Here is an 18,915-nt window from a genome sequence, read left to right on the forward strand (position 1 = left end):
CTGATATAGATAATGACTTTTCACCATCCCCTGGGCGTTTCCCGTGTGATGCCGCTTCATATGCACAACGAGGTTCGTCATATACAACTTCCTCAGTTTTTGCCCCCTTCCTGATTCCTTATTTTTTTTGCATGTTTGTCACACTTAAATGTTTCAGATCATCAAACAAATTTAAATATTAGTCAGTGACAACACAACTCAACACAAAATGGAGTTTTTAGATGAAACTTTTTATTATTAAAGAAGAAAAAAAATCCAACCCCACATGGCCTTATGTGAAAAAATGATTGCCCTCCCCACCCCACAGAAGAAAATAATTGAGATCTATCAGTCTGGAAAAGGTTATAAATCCATTTCTAAAGCTTTGGGACTCAGCTTTGGGACAGCAAACCACAGTGAGAGCCATTATCCACAAATACAGAAAACATGGAACAGTGGTTAACCTTCCCAGGAGTGGTCGGACAATCAAAATGACCCCAAGAGCACAGCGACGACTCATCCAAGAGGTCACAAAAGATCCCACAACAACATCCAAAGAACTGCAGGCCTCACTTGCCTCAGTTAAGGTCAGTGTTTATGACTCCACCATAAGAAAGACACTGGACAAAAATGGCCTACATGACAGAGTTCCAAGACAAAAACCACTGCTGAACATAAAGAACATCAAGGCTTGTCTGAACATCTTGATGATCCCCAAGACCTTTGGGAAAATACTCTGTGTTCTGACGAGACAAAAGAATAAGTTTTTGGAAGGTGTGTCCCATTACATCTGGCATAAAAGTAAAACCACTTTGCAGAAAAAGAACATCATACCGACAGTAAAATATGGTGGTGGTAGTGTGATGGTCTGGGGCTGTTTTGCTGCTTCAGGACCTGCAGGATTTGCTGTGATAAATGGAACCATGAATTCTGCTGTCTACCAAAAAGATCCTGTAGGAGAATGCCCGGCCATCTGTTTGTGACCTCAAGCTGAAACCAACTTGGGTTCTGCAGCAGGACAATGATCCAAAACACACCAGCAAGTCCACCTCTGAATGGCTGAAGAAAAACAAAATGAAGACTTTGGAGTGGCCTAGTCAAAGTCCTGACCTGAATCCTATTGAGATGCATTGACATGACCTTAAAAAAGGTGCTTCATGCTGGAAAACCCTCCAATGTGGCTGAATGACAACAATTCTGCAAAGATGAGTGGGCCAAAATTCCTCCACAGCGCTGTAAGAGACTCATTGCACGTTATTGCAAACACATGATTGTAGTTGTTGCTGCTAAGGGTGGCCCAACCAGTTATTAGGTTTAGGGGGCAATCACTTTTTCACACAGGGACATGTAGGTTTGGATTTTTCATTTTGTGTTCAGTTGTGTTGTTATTGACTAATATTTAAATTAGTTTGATGATCTGAAACATTGAAGTGTGACAAACATGCAAAAACATAAATAAATCAGGAAGCGGGCAAACAATTTTTCACACCACTGTATGTATATGTATGTATACATATACAGTATAAACATTTACTGTATGTACTGTATATGTATGTAAATGTCTTTAGACAAGTCTGCTTCTTGTCCTTGGGTATGCTATGCTAAAAACTGACCTCTAATTTCCTTTACAAAATCATGGCCATTCTTCCATTTTTCCCACAACAATATGACTGATTAGGTTTCTTTGGCAAGTGACATTGTAATGGGTCCTTAACTCAAATTGAGACTTACTGTATCGGCGTAAAAAGGGTTGAATACATTTGATGGGAAGCTGAGTAGCCTTTAGGTACAAATCGTAGAGATCCCTCTGGGTATTTCTACTACAACAAGGGCATTATAATGGACTGACAGTGCCAGGAAAATACCTGTTTTTAATGTCATCCAGAGAAACAGAATGACTAAAATTAGGTATTGGAAGGTCTTCTTTTATCCATACAAAGGGTGTAAAGTAGTGCTGCGGTATAATGTGGAATTTAGAAGGGATTCCGTAAGAGATAAGACGGATGCACCAACATCCACTTGAGAGTGACTGGATCTGACATGACCTCTGAGTTGGACTTAGAAGGTTTTACAGAGTACTTTTGTTTGCCGTCTGGTCAACCACAAAAGCTCGGTCATTTCCTCTTCCTTTCGACCCACGGTGCTGGATAGCTGCAGTTTTGCACATGCAGGGCTGCTCAATAGAGATAGAAGGCTTAGCGACTTTGACCACAGCAAAGGAGGGAAAGTGTGGAGAGAAAGGCACCTGTGGTAAGACGGAGCTGTCGCCTCTTTTGTCCACTTGTAAATCTCAATTTGTAAGGATATCAGAAATCATTCTTAAAGGCTAGGCAGCATCATTCGCCTCCTTAACTGCAGTTTATGTAGGGCTTTACAAATACCTTAATAATAACAATACATTTATGCAAATCATTTTTCCTGTTTGTTTAAATCCCAAAGTCAAAAGCTTTTTTTTTTTTTTGCTAACCAACAACGTATAGGGAGTATACAGGAGTATTACCGCCGTACTGGAAGGAAAACTGCAATAATAAAGTTGGCATATTACAAGAACAAAGTCCTAATGTTACACAATTTTACAATCATAAACCTATACTGTTTTTTTCTCACACTACGAACCCTGCGGCTTGTCCGGTGATGCGGCTCATTTATGGCTAAAAACTAGTTTCCATGATGCTTCGAGTGCAGCTTCAGGAAGTAGTGACGCGGACGAGTGAAGCGGACACTGATATCACGTTTTGAAGTCTTATGAAGCGATCGTGTTTGGATCTGACACATCTTAAAGTAGGTATGATAAAGTGCAGCTTCTGTTTGGACTGCTCGGACTGCCGGTTGTCCACTATCACCAACGGGTTTTGAAAGACTGGACAACTGCGCGATGAAGAGGATTAATCAAGCTAAATGGCTAACTTGTCTCGAGACAAAAGTGACTCAGAGAGCAACAACAAAAGAGAGAGTGCGAGAGACTGAAAGTGTGACTGTTCAGTTGTGACTCTGAAGAAAACGACTTTATGACATTCACCTTCATAATAATGAAGAAATATTGGTAAAATGTACAGCATACATGTACCACTTTAAAAAAAAGCCCACGTTTCTTGCACGTTTATGACTTTATTAGGGCTGAGGTGAGGCTTCATATGACGATCAGGCTTGAGGTTGTCTTCACTCAGAGCTAATAACCTACCTCAGGTGTCCACTATTGTTTTGCTGCGCCACCGTGGAGCTAAGCAGCCCTGTTTTATGACTTTAAAACACAAAATAAATCCAAAATAAAAGGAGATTTTGCTGAACTGAGCTAAAGCACCAGTGTTTTAAAAAATAGTGGGTATAGCGTGGGAAGGCTAGAACAATAAAGGCTGACAAACTCGACAGGTCTGGCGGGAAGGTGAAACTAAATGAAACGTGAGATAAAATCTGTAAGCCACAGAGGGTCCTATGTGCTTTAAAATAACTCCGAAAGAGTAGGGTACAGAAAAGGTTGCTAATAAGCTGGATCGCAACGAAAACATCTCAAATGAAAGGGCATAACTTGACCTTTATGACAATGTCAGTTGCTTCTCTATGCAAACGAGAACTCGTTGTTTGAGTTTCATCAAAACAGAGTTGTGTGTTTTTGTTTTTTTTTTTTTCCAAAATCAATGACTTAGATTAAATGTCCTAGATGTGTCGCTGGACCTGTGCCTCATATACGATCTCTCCTCAGCATTAACAATTCATGGGGAACACCGAGGCTTGTCAACTGGATCTCATTTAACATTCATCCCTCGTTATTCAGGTAGAGCAGGAGGGAGATACACGGTCTCCTGCACGGTGGGCTGGCAGGGTGAACCCAGGTGACACCTCTCAGGAGCCTTTGCAGTTGTCTGCAGGTTTTAGATCGTGTCACAGCGCGGACTGAGCGACAATCTCAGTGTGCTTTTCCCATCTTCAGGTGGATACATTAAACCTGACAAATGTTTGAGAGACTCGGTCGTCTGAGAGACTCAACTATACCAAAGCAATAATTTTACTGGTTTAGAATAATATCACAACGTGGCAGAGGTCATTTTTAGTCAAACATTTAGGGAGTATTTTAAGGATAAGGGTAAAAAAATGATGGAGTTAAAGCCTTGCGGTCTCGGGTCAGATACAAAGCTACATGATTACAGTCTAGTAGACATGCATTTCTTTATGGCTGAGCAAAATTTGATTGATTTTAAATGATACCTGATCCACAGCGTTTCTTGTACTAAAAGTATTGAAACACACAAATCCCTTGGTTACCCCTGAATCTGAATTTTTCATTACCAAGGCATGTCAAGCAATTGTGTGTTTCCAACTTGGATCTGGCAACAGCTCGTACAAGCTCATTTTCTGTTCCACAATTTTCTGTGTGCCAGTCCCACATGGCAAGGTCCATAAAGGTTTGCGTGGATGAGTTTGGTGTGAAAGAACGTGACAGCTGTGACCTAGGCCCCGTCAAAAACCTTTGAAATTAACTAGAACAAAGACTGCCAGTTACCATGGGCAAGAATTCCCACAAACATACTCTATTGTCACATCCGTACACTGTCCCAGTTATCGTACGGCCAAACTGTGCGCCTAACAAACGAGTCGAGTGCCCAAACAAAGCATCCACGCATTGGTGACGAGTCTCTGAGAAGTATGGATAGTGGTTCTTTGAGAGCTGGGACACTATAGACAGATTCTAGCCAAGGAATCTTTTAACCAATTTTTAATATATCTGGGTGGTTTATTTGTTCATAGAATGTGCACAGGACAATGTGCCCTTCCTTCCTCCTTTCAAGAACTGCGCCATGCGCCGATGAGGCGTTCGGACGTACGGAGCATTTCTGAGTGTTCGCAGAATCTGAGCATTGTTTTATTTGGGACGACAGAAAAAAAAGTTGCAAGTGTCAAAACTTTGATAGAGAAGGGTGAGAAACATGTCCAAGAAAGAGCTTTGAGTACAAAGGTAGCTTGTGTTACAACAGGATTGTAATGTCAAGGTTCTGTGGTTAAACAGGTTGCAGGGGGATTAGTTTAACGGAGACACTTAACAGATAGTGAGCCAGGCCAGTGAATGTAATGATGATTGTACCTGCTGCTGAAGTTTACAATAAATAGAGCGAGTAAAGAGCGTTAACGCTTTAAAGTTAAGTTGGTAATGGACTAGAATGAAACAGTGCTCGCGTGGCTCTTCCACTCATCATTCTTCATCAACAACAATTTTTAATTAATAAAACAAGTGTTTTTAAATGATGATGTTTTTAGCATTATTTCTTATCTAAAACAATGTATTTGGCTTTCGCATGTTTCCGTTTTTGTCTGACCTTTTGGAATGGATTAATGAAGAAAACCGAGGTTCCACTGTATCGAGAAACCAGGTCCAAGTTAGATGTTTTAGTCTGTGGTCTAATGATGTTAGTTTTTAACCCAATTTCATTTCCCTCACTGCTAATCAGTGTCGGCTTTGCAGCAACTACACACAGTCGTCTGCCACAGTTTTCTAATTATTTTTAGTCCTTTTCCTGAGTGTCTCGCCTGCAAACCCAAGGTCTTCATCAGCATGCACAAATGTAGATGTGTGTCAAGATTTGGGTGAAAAGCAGAGTCCCACCGGGATGCAGCAACAAAACATCATCAAAAAACACCAACGTGTTTACCCCACAATGTGGAGTTGAGCGATTCCCCACTGATGTCCACATATCTGCCTAACTATTATTCGGAGCTGGGAAGGTGGGAAAAGAGCTGCTGGCCCAAATAGAAATAAAGAGATTCTGCTGGGTCAATACAAAAAGTACAGTGTCACTACCAGCTCCAATGGGAGGCTCTTACTATCTCAAGTGTTGATTAAATAGCAACATACAAGGTGTGTCAGAAAAGTTTCATGACTGTTGATGTTGATCGCACTGTTTGATGTGAGGGCATCGTCCAGTACGAGTTCTTGCCACAGGGCCAGACGATCAACCAGCACATGCACAAAGAGATGCTGCGCCGTTTGTTTAGTTCAGAGGCGACAATTGTAGCCGGACAACTCGTGGCTGCTTTGTTATGAGAACGCACCTGCGCACAACATCCGGAACATCGGACAGTTCCTTCTCCGTCCTCAGCTCAACAGGGTCATCATGGGTAACCGTTTTAAAGATATTTTAAGATTTTCAAGATAGCCCTGATGACGGAGCTATGGAGGACCCTGTAAGAACCCTAAGTGCCTTTGACTCCAGGAAGACTACTTTGAGGGGGGAAACTTTAAGTTTGGATCTGAAATACCGTAAATTGTGGTGTACAAGCTGCACCGGACTGTAAGCTGCACATGTCCACGTCATAAAATGGGATATTGTGGGCCGTACAAGTCCGTGAGGAGCAGGCAGCTCTTTATTTGACACAGCCAATCATGAGCTATGAAAAAACGACAAGCTTGTCAACCCATTGGAAATCGCAGGGGGTCATTACTCATAACAGTCTGACTCACAGTGTCACCTTACAAAGAACACTGAACTCATCACACAGCAATTTAACACCCAAAAGGTATAACTTGTAAATATACAAACAAGTACCTATATGAGTTTAAAATGAAAAAATATTTTAAAGTTTTCCTATAATGCATTGCGTCTGAGCAAAACATTTAATTGGAGGACAAGCAGCATCGAAAATGGATAGATGGTGTTGCAATGCTGCCTCTGTCCACCAGAGGGAGCCACAGAAGCCCAGAGGGAGGCTGAAGTCATTGCAGCGCCCCAATGAATGCGTTGCCCAGATGCGATGCATTATGGGAAAACTTTTAAGTTGTTTTCATTTTCGTATTAGTACATGTTTGTTTATTTATTAGGTTTTGACTGTTAAGTTGCTGTGTGATGAGTTTAGTGTTCTTGGTAAGATGACACCGTGAATCAGACTATAATATTGTTATACTGTTATACATAATGACATCCTGTGATTTCGAGTGGGTTGACAAGCTTGTTGTGAGTGCACTGATAGCTCGTGATTGAAGAAAGATGTACCGTTTACTCACTGACTTGCGAGCAGCACAGTATTTAAACAATTAGAAGTAGTTCTGAAATAAAAGAGATGTCACAAGATTAGAATTTAGCCATAAATTAGCCGCACCGCTGTATAAATCGCAGGGTTCAAAGTTACAGTATATCGGAAATTACAGTACATCTTTTGTGACACACTTTGTACATCACATAAATCACTTTTCAAGTAGCCAAGGATGTGAACCATGGGTTCTCACTGAGCACCTGCCATATACATTATTTTTCAGTGTTCAAATTCTTCTTCTGGGCTCCACATGCACAGCATCGTGCGCCTGCTTTAGTCACAAATGTCAACAATCAGCGTATAACACAGCACAGTGGTATTACTGAGAAACAGAGGTGTGCTGTTTTAAGCATCTGTGTCACGTGCACAACACACCGCCCCCACACCTAACCCAGGAGACTGACTTCACAGTTGTCACCCCTCACAATCATGCCTTTGCGCTTCAGAGAAGACACTGGGGAAGGATTTTCATGATTAGCGACCATCCAGACCGCCTCTGTAAAGATGAACATTCTTCTACAAGAAGCTGGCAAATTGATTGCACCAGAATGAATGTGGGTGCAATCAAAGAAAATGTTGACACCAGCGTGGACACCAGATGCAAAATTCACAGATTGAAGTCAGGTGCCGGAAAGGTACTAGAACCACCATTTTGCAACTGTGCAGGTTTTCAAGCACAAATCTTATCTGACGAAGTGAGAGTAGACTGTTCTGTCAGCTACGTAAATCATGTGGCATCACAGCAGTCTCACATGGCAATAAATCCAACAAAGAAGAGGAAAGTGACAGTAAGCTATATCACAAGAAACACTAATGTATGGGAATCCTTTCTCTGTGTCACGCTATTATTTCAAATGTCACATTTTGTGTTTTCCCAATTCAATTCTCATAGCTGCACAAAATGATTTTCTGTGGACCAAAGGGTGTCCAGTTTTGCCCACTATGCCATAGACCTGTAGCATGGGTTTGTTCTATTAGTCCAGAATCGATGCTTTTTTACCCTATGGCCCATACTTTTTTGCTTGTAAGATAATATTGATTTAAAAATAGACAAAGTCCGTGTATGAAACAAACGGTCTGCATCCATTTACATAAAAAAATTATGAACCCAAGGGATAAATCAACGTTTAACATCACTTTTATCATAATGTTTGACAAAGATGGCAAGCAAGACACACGGACACCACGTTTGTGTTTTGCTGCGAGTTATTTCTTGAATTCAATAGTGTTTCTCACCTTCTTTACCAAGGTGCTGGCACTTGCAACTTCCTTTGGCTCCATTATTGGTTTTATTCCAGCCGTGATAAATCAAAAAAAGCAGAGACTTGTGGCATAACTGTGCTAGTTAGCAAAGAATTACAGCGTCAACGGGTGATGACGTCGTAGATGGGTTAAGGGACGATGATTTTTTCCGTTCTGGTTTCCATGCTAACAGGCTGCTAACAGGGACGTTTCGTGCAATGTATTAATAACGCGACACCGTTGAGAAATGGTGTGTTATGAGGCCTATATCTGAGCCCTATATCTATAGCTAGAACAAAAGTTGTCCGTTCACTTGCAGCGGCTAGTTATGCAGTGAAAACGTCAATTGTTTGATGGCCCTGCGTGGCATCATGAACTCTACTACTAAAAGTGTGTTTTCTACACTTTCTTTTGTGAAATTATTTCATGATTAACTGGAAAATGTGACCATTGCTGAAACCTTTTCAATATGCTGCCTTGACTTTGGCTGCATTATCTTTTGCATCATCATTTTCATTTCTTTTATATCCGTGATGTTTGATAGCAAATGCTCACTGGATATGATACACGAGCTGTGTGTATAATGAACACTATGCAGCTATTTCGACTGGCATACAACTGAGGTTATGTACAGAACTATTGAGGAATTATGTGTTAATTAATTGTTTGTCTAGTAGTTAGCATGTTGGCCACACAGTCACGATCTGGAGATCGGGAAGACCTGGGTTCGATTCTCCCTTAGGCATTTCTGTGTGGAGTTTGCATGTTCTCCCCGTGCATGCGTGGGTTTTCTCCGGGTACTCCGGTTTCCTCCCACATTCCAAAAACATGCATCTAAATTGTCCATAGGTATGAATGTGAGAGTGAATGGTTGTTTGTCTATATGTGCCCTGCAATTGGCTGGCGACCACTCCAGGGTGTACCCCGCCTCTCGCCGGAGTCAGCTGGGATAGGCTCCGGCATACCCGCGACCCTAGTGAGGATAAGCGGCGTAGAAAATGGATGGATGGAGTTTCGAGTTCAGTCTGTGAAGTACAGATAAATAAATAGATTGCCTTCTCTCAATAGTACTTCAAATTGAGGGTGTGCAAAAACATTTTTGTCCCCCAGTGGGGGGATGTCAGAAAATAATTGAGAACCACTGTTTTACAGTAAGAGGTAGATCATTTTGACTTGTAACTTGCAAGCTGGGAAAAGTGTGTCCACTTGTGATACATGTACAATGTACAACAATACTCATATTTATACATTTATTTATATTCTCTTTGTTTATAGTAGGAAGTACTATAGATCTTTAGGATTTGGTCATTTTAAAAGTAGCTCACAGGCTCAAAATGTGTGTGCACCCCTGATTTAGAGTCTCCAGTTAACCAATCATACATCTTTTTGGAATGTGGTAGGAAACCAGAAAACCCAGACAAGCAGAGGGAGAACCCGCAAACTCCACACATCACTGGTCCTCAGTCTTTAGGCAGAGGCGGAGCTACGGGGTGGCCAGGGGTGGCAAACACAGCTCTGCGGTGCCTAACCTCAGTTTCCGCTTGGAGCATTTCACTGCAGCACACAACTTCCCGTGTGGAGGAGCTGTCAATAAACCTGGGTCTTGCTCGAACTGCAAGTTTTCCACGATTACTTTGGTCGGTTCCGGTCAAGTTCTCTCACTATGTTGACTTTGACTTAAATTCTGAAGCGTGATTCAGCACATAAATCTGTTAATATTGGAAGCTCTCAGTAGCAGCATGAGTGGGCAAATAATCCAAGGATTCTAGAGTTAAAACGGGAGTGCCGGTCGGCATCCGCTTCCATATTATGCCCTGCGCCGGTTTGGCCACCATGATGGGGAGCAGAACCCAGAAACTATGCATTGAAAACATGTCCTGGCACACTGCTCAGCTATTCATTGCTCTAATAGACAGTCCAAAAGCTGTGGCAGAGCTACGGCCACCCCACTGGCCATCTAGACAATTCAGGTATCAACTTATTGCCACCCCTATGTGAGTAATGGTCTCACCTTGGCCATCCCAATGAAAAAATCCTGGCTCTGCCACTGCTTTTAGGATTGGTCAAACGTTAAGTACCAACAAGCCTTATGGTACAGAGCCGCAATTTCACTACGCTGACTTTTGACAATGGAAATGCCTAAGACTATGTAGCAAACTGAACTAACATACACATGATAGCAACCTTGAGAAATGACCATTTTGCACCATCACGACATTGTAACATTGAATGCATCGTATCTTACCCCCGATATCTGGCCGAAGAGTCCTGTCATAATCCTTGAGTAGATTGTTGAGAATCAGTGTGGCATCCTCTTGATGCGACCTGGGCACCAGCATTTGATTGACAGTGGCATCATGGAGCTCTTCATCGTCGTCACCGTACGGCATCTGGTTTGGACTGGAACACAACACCGACAGTGAACACAATTGTCATGTAAATTGATGCACGCTGCTCACTGGACCTTCTACATAACACAAAGCCCGTTTGTGCACAGCCTCTGTCGTTGTTTTTGTTTTTTTTTGTTGTTGTTTTTTTTTTGTGGGCTGAGGAAAGAAATGCACGCGTCAATTCCAATGAGCACGAATCAACTTTTAACCAAAAAGGTGCGCCGAGGTGTTAAATAACAATCCGACTCACCGAGCACCGGAGACGAGCAGAAGTAACAAGAAGATGACTCCCAACTTGACTGACATTTTCACCACACCAGGAAAAATCCAGTTTTTTTTCTTTTGGTTTCCTAGTAGATGGAGATCCCGACGATGCTCCACTGCTGCTAGAAAAAAAGTCACTGGAATGGGTGTGTGGCCATCAACTTCCTCATCCGCCCACGCACTTTCCCCCGCGCGTCATTAGCGCCCGACCACAGTTGGGTCCAGGAGGTCTTCTCCTCCTGCGGCGGGCGGGCGTGTGCGTGTGTGGGAAAGGGAGTGTGGGGGGGCTCGTGTGTTCTCCTCAGACAGTCGATCGATGATCAATCAGGTGGGGATTCAGATGGACTCCGTCCAGCTGCGACCTCCTCCCCGTGTCTGTAAGGGGACGAGCGTCTTGCGTGACTCATACTCCGCACGCACACGTGCACAACGTGGATTAGGAAGAACACACAAAAGAAGATGTGTGTGTGTGTTTTTTTTTCCTGTTTGGAATGTTTATTTTCGGTATGTGTCACTAATGTATGGAGGTAAAATGGTAGCACATATTAAAGTGCACATCGGTCACACCGTGGTTCCAACGTGATGATGAGGATTGCATCATTGCAAGTCATTTCGGGGTTTTTCCTCCTTAACACTTAAAACATTGCGTGTGCACAACTGTCTGCACAGACATGCAGCTAGTTAAGAGGCTTCACTGCCCCCTAGAGGACAAACATGCTACTCACTACAATCCCTTAAATCAAATTGCTTAAGTAACCTTATCGACCTATGAATTAATAACCAAATCCACCAAACCTTTAAAAAGCTTGAGAAAAATCTTTTCCCCCCCTCCCGAAATGCTCGTGCGAATTAAGACATTCTCCCGTCGGCAGCAGCCCATTTTTAGGCTTCAAATGCAGACCATTTAAATTGGTCTATTGATCCAAGGCTTTTTTTTTTTTAACTTTGTCAGGATGCCCTATTTAAAAAAAAACAAAAACGATGAGCCTTTGTGTTGTTAAGGTCCTTCAACTGTAGTAAGAAAATAAATCAATAATTGGCAGGGGCTTCTGTTTGCCTGTGTGGGACCTACAGTAATAGTGTTGGACAATGTTGTCTTCATTGATAGATACCACTGATTATATATTTTGTGTGTTTATGTAGAGAGAATACAGGAATATATGAGTGGCAAATTAGTTTTCTCTGTTTTTCCTTTTCAGGTGTAAAAGAAGAGCCCTCGTTTTCTCCTATTTCCCGGTAAAATGTCCCATATTTGGAAATGCAGATGTTGACGGGTATGCGTTTGTCGTCACATGTTGCCGTACAAGCTGCTGATGTTCTGTGTAAGAGTGAGGAAGAGTGTCAAAATGGTGGTTATACATAACTTGCAGTACTGATGGTAAATGAGTGTGTGTTTATGAGCCCATCTGCAATGTATCACATGATAATTATCCATCCATCCATCTATTTTCTTCCGCTTATGCGGGTCCGGGTCGCGGGGGCTGCGGTCTCGGTAGGGAAAACCAGACTTCCTTGGCTTCGGCCACCTCTTCCAGTTCCACCAGGAGGACACCAAGGCGCTCCGAGGCCAGCTGTGAGACATAATCCCTCCAGCGTGTCCTAGGTCTGCCAAGAGCTTTCTCCTGGCTGGGCATGCCCGGAACACCTCACCAGGGAGGCGTCCAGGAGGCATCCGACTAGATGCCCGAGCCACCTCACTGGCTCCTTTCGATGTGAAGGAGGAGCGGCTCCTCCCGGATGACTGATCTCCTCACCATATCTCTTAGGGTGAGTCCAGCCACCCTACGGAGGAAACTCATTTCAGCCGCTTGTATCCACGATCTCGTTCTTTCGGTCACGACCCAAAGCTCATGGCCACAGGTGAGGGTGGGAACGGAGATCGACTGGTAAATTGAGAGCTTTTCCTTCTGGCTCAGCTCTCTCTTCACCACGATGGTCCGGTACAGCGACCGCATTACTGCAGACGTTGCGCCGATCCGCCTGTCGACCTCACGCTCCAACCTCGTGAACAAGACCCCACGATACTTGAACCCCTCCATCTGGGGCAGGACCTCACTCCCAACCCGGAAAGTGCAATCCACCCTAAGCCGACTGAGAACCATGGCCTCGGATTTGGAGGTGCTGCGTCTCGACCCAGAAGCTTCACACTGGGGCTGCAAACCACCCCAGTAAACACTGAAGGTCACAGCCCGATGACGCCATCAGGACCACATCGTCTGCAAATAGCAGAGACGAGATCCTAAGGCCCCCGAACAGGACTCCCTCAAATTCTGTCAATGAAAATTATGAACAGAATCCCTTAATAACCTTTAAAAACAAAAACCAAAGTACCACTGTACTGTTATTTCAAAATAAAGAAAATACTGATGAATAATAAGACAGCGATACAAAAGGAACAATAATTTTATCATATTTATCATGCTTTACCTACATATATACATAAAACCTGTAATTCAAATAAATCAGTGCTAACATACATGAGACTGCCCATTTGATATCTCCACCATTTTTAATTCATCAATTTAAATTCATAAAACAAACACAGTACATGAAAAACCCCAGTACAATATGCTTTGCTGCATATTTTAAGCAAGAGTGTAAATTCCATGTTTATAAAACAAATTACCGTAAATTCAGGGTATTAGCCGCTATTTTTTCCTTAAACTTTGCACCCTGCGGCTAATTTATGGCCAAATTCTATTCTCCTGACCTCTCCTTTACTTCAGAACTACTACTAATAGTTTAAATACTGTGCCGCTCACGAGTCAGCGATTAAACGGCAGCTCTTTGTTTGGCAGGAGCCAATTCCGAGCTCTCAGTGCACTCACAGCAAGCTTGCCAATCCACTGCAAAATGCAGGAGGTCAATATATATAACAGTATAACAATATAACTGTCTGACTCACGGTGTCATCTTACCAAGAACACTAAATTCATCACACAGCAACTTAACGCTCAAAAGGTATACCTAAAAAATATACAAACATGTACCAGTACCCGTTTAAAATGGAAAAAACAACGCTTTTAAAGTCTTCCCATAATGCATTCCGTCTGAGCAACACATTCATTGGGGCGCTGCAATGCAGTCGGCCTCCTTCTGGGCTCCTGTGGCTCCCTCTGGTGGACAGACACAGTATCGCATCACCAGCAGCCATTGTCTATGCAGCTTGTTCTCCAATTAAATTCTTTGCTCAAACAAAATACATTATGGGAAACCTTTAAAATGTTTCTTTTTTCATTTTAACTCATATTGGTAGATGTTTGTATATTTATCAGGTATACCTTTTTATTGTTAAGTTTCTGTGTGATGAGTTTAGTGTTCTTTCTTAGATGACATTTTGAGTCAGACGGTTACATTGAGTAATGACCTCCTGCAATTTCCAATGGGTTGACAAACTTGTCGTGCGTTTTTTCATAGGTCATGATTGGCTCCTGTCATATAATACACTGGTGTGGCATATACCGTATATGTACAAATTTGGTTTTCCCTCTAAATTTAGTCGGTGCGGCTTATACACCAAAAATTACGGCACATTTGCTGGTTTAAAGGAGTTTACATGCACGTGTGACATGATGGTTAGGGTAGGTCTGTAGAATTGTCCTTAACTGGCAAATAGCCAGCAACACTACACGTGAAAAAATGATTTAAACACATCATGAGTTTGAGCTCAGTTTAAACTAGGGCTACAACTAACACTTATTTACCTAGTCAGTTAATCTGAAGCTTTTTTGTTTCGATTAATCGAGTAATCGGTTAGGACGGACCAAATCAATATGGTTCTATTGTAACAAATTAGTGGTTTGGTCGGCAACGTATCAGAAAAGAGGTAAAAACTTTGATCACAGTTTTCCAAAGTCAAAGCTGATGTGTGTGATTACGGTATCTTGTCTTGCCTAAAACACAAAGATAATAGGACTGCTTTCATGGATGACTGAGGAAATTAAAATATATTTACATTTGAGAGGTGAATCATGATTAATCATCGATCCATCGATTAATTGGTGCAGCTGTAGTTTAAACCAAGCATTCCATTTCGATTCAGGACTATAAGGTCCACATTTTCTTTCATCCACTGTCCAAAATGAATCCTTAGCATGCCATTTTTATGGTACCAACCTCACCAAGTGAATATCATCACTTTCCTGCAAACAACTACAGATAAAGGGGAAGCTGACTTATGAAACTAAGTCAATCATGAACCATTCTAGCATAGAAACAATTGTTGTCTTGTGAATCTTTTAAATTTCAGTAACTTTTTCACTGCAGTCTAACAAACCCGACCCAAAGGATTACCTTTCCAAAAAAAGTAACATTGTCTGGTTAATAAAGCACAAAAAAATGGTACTGAGCTCTACGGGTCGTAACCACGCAATCAGGAGAGTTCTAAGCTAAATAGGAAGGGATGTCAAGTGGCTTCTTGGGGACTTGCTGCCATGGCGACCTTGAAAGGATCTCGAGCTGCAACTCCCCGGACTTGCTTTTACGCTACCTTTGCTTCAGTGGGAACAACCGCTGAGCATGTTACTGACGGAAACTTCTACAATGTGCACGTTCCATTGACGTGGGCGCAAATGGAGCATTTACAAGTCGGTGGTAGATTCACAAAGCAAAGTGCAGCACAGCACAAAAGAACTTTATTGACACGTCGCTGCAGGCCATCGTCTTTTCATCACCAGAAAGTTGCCTTTGACAAACCAACAGCTAATTGATCAAAGCAGCAGGCTGTGTCACATGATGTGCTGTGGCCTCCTGTGGAGCTGCTTTGACGGTCAAAATAAAAGATTCAAATCAGATAACAAGATAACGACTAAAAAGCCACATTTGCCAATTCTTACAAGCACCGAAAAAAGTTTTCATGTAAACATTAAGAGAAAAAGATTCAACAACTCAAACAATGAGAGGTTACAATGAGAAGAATATCTACACAATTCAATTCCCCAAAACAAATACCTTTTCTTTCTCTCTTACCGTGAATAAAATGATGCGATGCTCTAAATGTTTTTAGAGCACGTTTCCGCACGATTTGCCTCTCGTTTTGGTGACTCGTCTGCAGATTTGTTTTTTTTGTTTACATTTTTGCAGATTTACTGTGAATGTGATTGTGAAAACAATCATAAGACAGCAGAACTAAAAAAAAGGATTGGTGGGCTGTCAAATGATTAAAATGTTTAAGCAGATTAATCAGTTCCCAAATTAATTAATCATGATTAATCAACACGTGCAACTCTGTCTGAAATCCGCCCATTTTTACTGTATTTTATGAAGCTAAAATATACTACACGTCTGAAGATCGACGTGTAATAGCAGCAGAACATCCGAATCACACTTCAAACATGTTATTTTGAGAAAATAGTGTTGCGTTCAAAGACACCGTGTCATTTGAGTTGAATACACATGTTTTGAGCGTATTTTCTAGGATTTCCGAGCACACGTCAATGCTGATAAGAATATCCACTTATTGTTCTTCTTTGTCTTTCTGTTTATTTAGAGCAAACATACACTCATAATAAGGACGTTGTGATGTTCGGAGTGTGCGTGAATGCACCTCAAGAACAAGGAAGTGTTTTTCCCAGGATGAACGGATAGAGGTGTTAGCGACTTAGAGATAAATACAGTATATGGTGCTGGGATTGACTCTGACGGGATGCTACACTGTGCCGTCATAACACAGAAGTGTGTCTTGACATGATGCGCATGCGTCAACTCCGCTACAAATTTTAACATAATTCATGAAATAAATTAGTTACCGCCGTTATTTCTTACAGGCCTAGAATTCTGCAGACGTACAGCTGCTGGGGATGCTGCACTCACTATATCCAACACCCAGCACCATCTCGACGGTCTGAACCGAGTGGGGGGTCGCTCATCTGTGAATTCGCTTTAACTTCCAACTTGAGCTACCCAGGCTCAAATTTAATTTCCCGCACACATGGGAAATTTGTACAGAACGCATCATCCACAAACTGTCCAGCCATACAGTGAAAGTGGGCCAAAGACATTTCTATTTAATATTCCTGTTGGCATGCCCTAAATGAAGCCTTGTAGAAGTTTTATGAGCATTAAAGAGTCTCTTCATTTGCAGAGATGATCCAAATCAGGAAACCAGTGACAGTCCTCCACATATGTTTTCTGTCACCTCCCAGAAAGGAGGCATTTTGGACTTGCAGTGCAAGGCTTTGAATGTTATAGGAAAAAAAGTTCACTTTAAAAACAAACAAAAAAGCAACATAAAGGTAAATTACCAATGCACTAAGGCCCGAGGGATTCCACACAAAAAAAGAAATCCCTTGTTAAATGCATTGGAATATGGCAGCTTTTCCAGTATAAGCTCAGAGCGTCTCAGGCAATTAGCTCCATGGCAACAATGTGATGCCTAGCTGCAAACATCTCAACTTGATTGAGAAACCTTTGTCAAGTATTAGTAATGGAGAGTGCTCCTGTGCTGTAAGCTGTGATTGGAATATTCACAGCTGCCTTTGAGGAGTGCGTCATGCGAACTGCAGCAGGATGAATGCAGAAGAAGCACAGCACCGTTCATGGTTACAACGCCACCAAGCAGTCCATTTAGGCCATTAAAAAAAACAAAAAAACTGACGGTACTCCATTGCAGCCTTCAAAAGTGCTTGAAATAAGTTGTTGTTTTTCAAAAAATGTTTCAAAAAGAACTAGGTTGAAGCAACAACTCCTTTAATCACCGGTTCCCTGTTCAGATATGTGGCCCAGTAGACAAGGTTGAAGGTTCCAAAAAGAACAGGAAACACTATCCGGGCCATTTTATCGATCTTGCTGACACTGTTGTAGGTCTTCTTAGGGTCCAACATCTTGGTCTCCGAGGCTCGGAGCTGCACAGATGTTGTGTTGGAGATGGTGGCGATGGAGACGTCCTTGGTGAGGTTTGGTGTGTAGTTGACGGCTGCTGAGCAAACATTGTTGGGCTTTTTCGACAGCACCATGGGGTCTCGTTTCTGCAGCGGGATAGATTACAGTGAGCAACGGGTTTGCTTTGAAACGATCTAAAGATGCCATTTACTCAGCTGCAACACACTGATTGTCTCAGTGGGTGAGCAAACAAGGTCAGACATGGGGTGCTGAGTCTGATCTAAAGTCCCCACAAGTACATCTCTTATATGATTTAGTCCATGTGCAAAATGAAACAATTCCGGAACAGACTTCCTTGTTATTAAATAAATAAAAGACCACTTTCAGTTTATTTGTGTCTATCTGAGACAACTCATACATTACCAGTCAAATCACTAACAGTGTTTCTCCGCCTCAACTAACGTGGTGCACTTCAGACTGTGGTGCGTAATTTGGCCTTGTGCTTTTTAGTTGGCAAAACCCAGTGCAATCCAACCTCGGTTTTTGAACATCCCAGTTTTCATATGATTTGGTTTTCAAATAAAAAAAGTTCACCTAAATTTTGCCTCGGTTTTTGTACACTGTCTCGGTTGTCATGCAAGATTGCGTGTAACAAACTACCATATTATTCCGAATACAAGTGACACTTTATATATATACTGTATATATATATTTTTTTATTCAGCTTGTGAGGCACACAAACTGAATCATACTGAGCATACCGGAATTAGGGAATCATTTGTAATACGCGTCTGCCTTGGAGTCTATTTGTCTGTAGGTAACGTGCAACTATAATGATATAATATATAATGATATGGCACCCGTGTGAATTGAGAAATGTGGTATTATAGACAGCAGTGTTGTTTAATTACGACACTAATTATGTCCAACTTGGAGATTATAGCTGCTGTGTCAGCCATTGACTAACTAAATACACAAAGTACACTAAATATGATTTTCATGTCAGAAAATAAAGTGTTGGCATTAAATACGGCTGCTGATGCATCCTGGTGTCGTGTCAGATATGAATGGATTCTATTTTATATAGCGCTTTTCAAGATACCCAAAGTGAAGTGAGCCCATTATTCATTCATTCCCCAGTCACACACTGGTGGTGGTAAACTATATCTGTTGCAACAGCTGCCCTGTGCAAGAGGCAGAG

At 42.0% G+C, this 18,915-nt stretch overlaps 2 protein-coding genes across 4 annotated transcripts in view; both read right to left on the reverse strand.

The window, feature by feature from the left end:
• Positions 1-11,255, reverse strand: part of LOC129190337 (gamma-aminobutyric acid receptor subunit gamma-3-like) — a 93,832-nt gene extending 82,577 nt beyond the window's left edge. For all 3 annotated transcript variants that reach the window (XM_054792955.1, XM_054792938.1, XM_054792947.1), the window contains exons 1-2: positions 10,882-11,255; positions 10,487-10,641 (exon numbers count right to left, since the gene is read on the reverse strand). In XM_054792955.1, the coding sequence (XP_054648930.1) occupies positions 10,487-10,516 (30 nt within the window). In that variant the 5' untranslated portion in view covers positions 10,517-10,641; positions 10,882-11,255. The remainder of the gene's footprint in view (positions 1-10,486; positions 10,642-10,881) is intronic.
• A 2,072-nt stretch (positions 11,256-13,327) lies between these two features.
• The window catches only part of LOC129190329 (gamma-aminobutyric acid receptor subunit alpha-5-like), a 35,468-nt gene continuing 29,880 nt past the window's right edge, over positions 13,328-18,915 (reverse strand). The window contains exon 10 of the mRNA XM_054792925.1: positions 13,328-17,860. Within this exon, the coding sequence (XP_054648900.1) occupies positions 17,561-17,860 (300 nt within the window). The 3' untranslated portion in view covers positions 13,328-17,560. The remainder of the gene's footprint in view (positions 17,861-18,915) is intronic.

The sequence above is a fragment of the Dunckerocampus dactyliophorus genome, chromosome 1 (assembly GCF_027744805.1).
Source record: "Dunckerocampus dactyliophorus isolate RoL2022-P2 chromosome 1, RoL_Ddac_1.1, whole genome shotgun sequence".
Classification (NCBI taxonomy): domain Eukaryota; kingdom Metazoa; phylum Chordata; class Actinopteri; order Syngnathiformes; family Syngnathidae; genus Dunckerocampus; species Dunckerocampus dactyliophorus.